The sequence below is a fragment of the Phlebotomus papatasi genome, chromosome 2 (genome assembly GCF_024763615.1).
Source record: "Phlebotomus papatasi isolate M1 chromosome 2, Ppap_2.1, whole genome shotgun sequence".
NCBI classification, from domain to species: Eukaryota; Metazoa; Arthropoda; class Insecta; order Diptera; family Psychodidae; genus Phlebotomus; species Phlebotomus papatasi.
This window is the reverse complement of record NC_077223.1, coordinates 41,982,586-41,988,706: the sequence shown is the minus strand read 5'-3', so window position 1 is coordinate 41,988,706 and position 6,121 is coordinate 41,982,586. Positions and strand designations below refer to the sequence as shown.

The 6,121-nt window shown below is 37.3% G+C and overlaps 1 protein-coding gene across 1 annotated transcript; it reads right to left on the bottom strand.

Moving 5' to 3' along the window:
* Positions 1-253: 253 nt before the first annotated feature.
* LOC129801141 (uncharacterized) lies at positions 254-5,678 on the bottom strand. Its single transcript, XM_055845907.1, has 3 exons — positions 4,438-5,678; positions 2,240-3,257; positions 254-2,179 (listed from the first exon to the last, which is right to left on the bottom strand). The coding sequence occupies exons 1-3, from the start codon at positions 5,389-5,391 to the stop codon at positions 393-395; spliced, it is 3,759 nt and encodes a 1,252-aa protein (XP_055701882.1). The 5' UTR covers positions 5,392-5,678; the 3' UTR covers positions 254-392.
* Between the last annotated feature and the right edge of the window lie 443 nt (positions 5,679-6,121).

Genomic DNA, 6,121 nt, shown 5'->3' with positions numbered 1-6,121 from the left:
GTGATGTTCTCAGCAAAAGAGCCCCAGGAAGTACAAAACAATAAAAGCGGAAATGTCTTATATCGAATGTTAAATTACTCAGAAATACAACACAGAGGATTCTTCACTTTATATATTTTGCAATATCACTGGGTGTCTACGCCATTCAATTCCTCATGCTATGAGAAACTAAATTGGAACTTCAGTTTCTATTAAGTTTGCAATAGCACAGTGAGAATTTCTCTTAATACATATGCCTGAATGAGAGAAGAACTCTAAATTGAGAAATTTATTTCACTATAACGAATATAGAAGCACAAAAGAAATCTGATTCAATAAATGTCTTAACTTGCGCATATAAGAACTAATTTAATAAATTCACAACCAGAGTATACCTTTGTACTCTGATAAAATTATAGGTGAAACATTTTGTAGTTTGTGCCTGATTTCTTAAAGATTTGTTCGGGAGTTGAAGGGGCGCCAAGCTCAAACCATTCATCAGGAAGACCAGCATCCTTTCTAGCTGAATATAAAGCTTGTCTCACAGCAAAAATCAAAACACATGAAATCGCTATAGCCGGATCACTAACAGATTTGGACTTTAGAATCAAGGCTGCATTTGGTTTCTGGAGAAAAGACACCCTGAAATCCACAGGGATGTCCTTAGCTCCTGGAAGTATGTAATTCCATGTTCTATTGGTTAATAGCTTTCCGTCGTTATGATAACAGATTTCTTCATGAAACCAGTATCCAATTCCCATAACAAAACCTCCTTCAACTTGACCAACGTCAATCAGAGGATTAATGCTCTCGCCTACGTCTTCAACTATATCTACACGGAGAAGCTGAACATTTCCAGTTAGAATATCTACTTCAACTTCTGCACAAGATACCGCAAGGGTGTTGTAAGTTTTCAATTCTTCGGGATTGAAGACATATAATGCCGTTAGGTCAATACTTCTCGTGAAACACTCCTGAGTGATATCTTCCCATTTACTGCCCTTCATTTCTTCCTTAACCGGCTTTATCCTATCAAGAATCATTTCACAGGCCTTCATAATCGAGTAGCAAATGGCTTCACTTGTAGATCCTGCCGCAGTAACTGCACAGTTAGCAGCGACCATGCTATTTGGAGAATGAAATCGTATGTACTTGATTGGTATGCCTAAGACTTTAGCTGCCACCTGAGCAGCTTTCGTATTCAATCCTTGGCCCATCTCTATTCCACCATGACAAATACCAACAGTTCCATCTGCATGATAAACCGATACCATCGTTGGAAGACACCCCATGTACGTCAGAGGATATTCAATGGGAACTACAGCAATACCCCTTTTCTTCCATCGATTTTTCTCATTAAACTTCTGAATCTCCTGTTTCCTTGTTCTATACATCGTCGACTCAATGAACTGAGGTAACATAGTTCTTAATTCTGTCTCTTCGGACATATTTGCAAGCCTAACATCAACAGGATCTTGTCCAGTAACCATAGCGATATGCTCCATAATATTTTCAATCATGGCAATACCCTCAAGTATTCCAGGAGCACGGCAATATGTATTACCTGGAGAATTGGTGATTACTGATTTTCCAGCAACACTCCAGAATTTATCATTGTAGCAGTTTTTGAATATCAGGCTTGTTAACCAAACCACTGAGTCATTCATTGAACATCCAAAATCTTGAAGGAAATCATTCTTAAGTTTCTGGATTTGTCCATTTTTATTCACTGCCACTTCGTAGTCTCCAATGCAGGGGTATCTTTTCCCTGCGATTTCCATGTTTGTTTCAAGGGGCAATACAAATCGAATTGGACGATTAGTTAGATGACAGGCCAAGGCAGCGGCGCAAGCTACATGAGCAGATCTGGAAATTTTTGAGCCAAAACCTCCTCCCAAACGCTTTACCACCACATGAACAGAACTTTCAGGCACCTTAAGGGCTGATGCAATGGCGATCTGAGTCAGATCCATCCATTGAGTAGCTGAGTACACTTCCAATCCTGTTTCACTTGGAAGGCATACGCAGGTCTGTGGTTCTAAAGTAAAATGATATTGACTTCCACACTCCCAATGACCAGATAGCGTATATGCAGTATCATCTCCGAAGGATTCTGCAATTTTAACTCCAGGATCATCTTGAATTCTGTCAGTTTCATTCTCCTTAGCAACATCCCAAATCGTAGGAAGGATTTTTTCATCTAAAAGAATAAGTATATTATTAGAATCTGCGATTTAAACTCGTATTGAAAGACTCATACTTGACTCATCATAATTGACCTCAACGAGCCCTGCCGCTACTTGAGCTAAAGAGAAAGACTCGGCTAAGATGACTCCAATTGGTTGTCCGTAATAAAGAACTTTTTCACTACAGAAAATCTCCTCTGGCTCATTTAACTCCAATTTATTTGAAGTGAAACTGTTAATGCCTGGAATATCTTTTGCTGAGAAGAACGAATGAACTCCCTTAAGATTTAGAGCGGCGGTCGGATTGATATCTTTTATCAGACTATTCACTTTCTTAGCTTGAACAAATGCAGCCCAAAGTTGTCCAGGTTGTTTGGGAATATCATTTGAATATTTCGCTTCTCCTGCTGTTTGTTGGATACCCTCCCACTTTGGCATGGCCTTGGTCATAGGATAATTTTGTGAAAATGTGTCAAAGACTTGTTTTGCTTGGGATAATGGTCTCTCAAATGGTTCAGAACCACTCCATACATTCTCAGTCACATTTTCTTTGGGATAAATACTGAGAATGAACCTGTAAAATATGCCCAAAGCTAAATTCTTTCTATACGATGGACTTGCGTTTGAAAGGCTTGGAGATACATCAAGTTCCTCATTAAGAACTTCAAGGGCTGATTGTAGGGTATCATTTGAAACAGATTTGCCCTTTAAAAACTGTTCTAATTTTTTACAGTGAGTAAAGTTTCTACTAATCCCTCCAAAGCATATTGATGCATTCTGAATAACTCTATCATTGCTGAATTTAAAGAGGAATCCAGCATTTATATAAGCAGGGCTACTCTGAGCTCTCTGCATAACTTTAAACATTTTTACATTGTTGAATTGTTGTTCAAGCTTTGGTAGTAAAATCATCGTCAAGACTTTTCTTTCCATTGGGAGTTCAAGAAATTCCATAGGGGTCACTTTTTTACGAATGGTTTCTGATTCGGCAATTTCAATTTGAGCCCCAACAATTTCTAACATTAGAAATATATCTGAAGGGAATTCTCGGTGCTTATGTTTTAGCATAAGATTACCTCCAATTGTCCCAACCTAAAAAATGCAATTTAATTTCTTATCAAGTATCAGTTAATCCAGTTAATCTCATGCAAAATGATTCTACTTGTATTTTTCTTATCAAAGATGTTTATATTCCATGCTAGGGGAAGTGTGCCAAATTTCGGCCAGCTTCTAATTTCTGCCACTTTGAGTGTAATTTCGGCCATGGAAATAAATTAATTAAAATTATGTATGTTATCTTTGAATAGTCAATGAATTCATTTTGCTTTTAAATATTTATTCATTTTAGGATGTAATAACAAAAAAAACCATTAAATTTTAGGTATAATCTGAATTTAAATTGTGTTGTAAAAACTCAATGCGGAAAGAGTCTTACAAAAAATGTGACAGATCGATTGCATTTCTAGCAGTCTTGTGATTTCTGATAAAGTGCAGAAGGTTTTCCTTCGGTGTTTTTCATGAAAATTGATTAGTTTTCATTAAATATTGTTTCTGTTTATGTTAATAGTGAATCAATCTTTAAATTTCGGGTGAAACTACCCAGCTGGATCCTGTATGTCGCGTAAAAAGTATATACTTTGTAAGCGTCTCTCCGGTGAGGTAGAGTTGGATATTCCGGCAACATCTTTTGCTTTCCTAAATTTCTTATTCATTTTATGTTTTCTTTTTCAATTTCTGAATTCTACAATGTCCAGAGAAAAAAACCATCGCTTCTATGAAAAAGATTATGTGAAAAAGGCCTTGGAAGAGTTCAGGAAGGGCAAATTGCTACGGAAATCTGCGTGTAAATTTGAGATGCTACTCTTCAGGTCTTCAGGACAAATCACACGGAAGATCTCAGGGCTTGTGGGTCATATAAACGTATTAAACTAAATATTAAACTCGTTCCGCTTGACGTTTTGAAATTTTCTATCCGTTCCGTCACAAAAGCTGGTCAGAAAAAGGTGGGCGGTATTTCACTCAAGGTGGCCGGAATACTACCCAAAGCAATGTTCATATTTTTATTAATTTTTCAATATTTTAGGTAGTGATTGAAAGAAAACAAAGATGATAAACTAGTTTTCAAGGTTCCACACAACCTTCCCGAAAAAGAAGTAACAAAAAATATCAATATGAATTAAAAATATTGCATTTCAAACTTAGGACTTCGGTGCTTATACGCAACTATGCCGAAATTTGGCACACTTACCCTATTAGTTTTTATGCAACTCACGTTTCTAATGGAGATATTTCCTACTAAATCCAGATGATTTGCAAATTCTAGACAGTAGGTAAAATTAGGATCGGTTTTTGAAGCTTCCTGAAAGATCTCTGTAAGTTCGCTGAGTGTAACAGCCGCTCCAATTTCCAAGTTATTTCCCACAGAATACTGTCTTAGAGCTACAACGTCTTTTATGTCCACGAAAGTGTTAATCTCTGGGCTTCTTCTGAAAACACCATGGGCAGTATTCCCTCCAATCAGCATTGTATTTTCATTATTGGAACTGCTCAGAATAGGGAAAATCTCTTCAATGGTAAGAACTTTATGCCAACTTTGAGCTTGAGGAAGGTCTAAATGAAGACTTTTGAAGGATGTCAGACAATTTCCAGCACAGGTTCTCCCAGTTTCAGGGCACATCTTGGGTAAGTCTTCAATGTCATAGCATGATTCTTTTAATCGAGGATCAGCATCAACAGCTAGAGACTTGAATGCTGACAGAATAGATCGATACCCAGTGCATCTGCAAATATTTCCTCCCAAAGAATTTTCTACTTGTTTCATTGTTACTTTACCATCATGGCTTTCCATTAAACCAAACATGGTCATCACCATTCCTGGGGAACAGTATCCACACTGTGTTCCATTCATTTCAGCCAGACGCTTCTGTATCGCATGGTATCCGGACTTTTTATTCCCAAGTCCTTCAATAGTGATTACTTCCAATCCAAAGCAAGAATACAGTGGAAATAAGCAAGAATTAACTGCAAAAACCAAGGGTTTTTTCGTCACTGGATGAACACTCTTGATTGTAACAATACAAGCTCCACATCCTCCCTCGTGACACATTGTCTTAGTCCCGGACAGATGTGCATGATCCCGGATGAAAGTACTGAGTGAAGTTCCGGCCGGAAAATACTTGGTATCCACACTGTAATCCACTCCATTGATCTTCACGGTCACTTCCATAACTTCACCACAAATCTTTTCCTCCGATTGTGCTCAATGTTGAAAGGCAAATGATGTGTTATCTCTATGTAAATGCTATTTTTATATGCCAAGAGCCACTGATAACACTGTTTACAAATAAACTTTTTTATCAGTGGGCCCAGTGGATCGCTTTATTTCGGCAGAAACTAATAGTCACTTTAACTGAATTAAATTGACTTTAATGGAACTTCGTGATTGTGATTTATCCCATTTGTAGTTTCTCCAAATATTTCACTCGAAGAATTAGATCAAGACAATAAACTATATAGTTTCAATATGAAAACTTTTACTGAAAAAGAATACTCAATCTCAACCTGTTTTGGCCTCTTGATGTCACATTAAAAATTTTGGCTGAGGAAGCAAGTCCCGTAGGAACAAAACGAAATGGCTGCATTTAAATGTATTTTCAATTTGAGTCTGGAGATAAAAGCTTTCGCCAATAAAAGTGTCATTTAATGGATAAGAGATAAATTTTCTCTTACTCTAGTTCATGTGATTTTAAATGTGCCGAAGCATCGTTCTCTATATATGTGAAGTTCTTGGTGGAAGCTTTTTTGTCCCTCGAGCAACTTGAGGACTTAATGGTTTGATTCAGTTGCCACAGAATTCTTACCAAACATTTGCATTCTAAGAAGAAGGATGCTAAAGAGTATCAGGTAGATGGTGGGGATGACAAAGGAGTTGGTTAAGCTAAGAGCTTGTGTGTTTT

Bases quoted from the DNA above. Each gene is read 5' to 3' on its own strand.
- LOC129801141 (XM_055845907.1), bottom strand. From the start codon at position 5,391: ATGGAAGTGACCGTGAAGATCAATGGAGTGGATTACAGTGTGGATACC. The intron at 3,258-4,437 runs GTGAGTTGCATA...TGCATTTTTTAG, and splicing joins GAAATATCTCCATTAGAAAC to GTTGGGACAATTGGAGGTAA. The intron at 2,180-2,239 runs GTATGAGTCTTT...TTATTCTTTTAG, and splicing joins GGTCAATTATGATGAGTCAA to ATGAAAAAATCCTTCCTACG.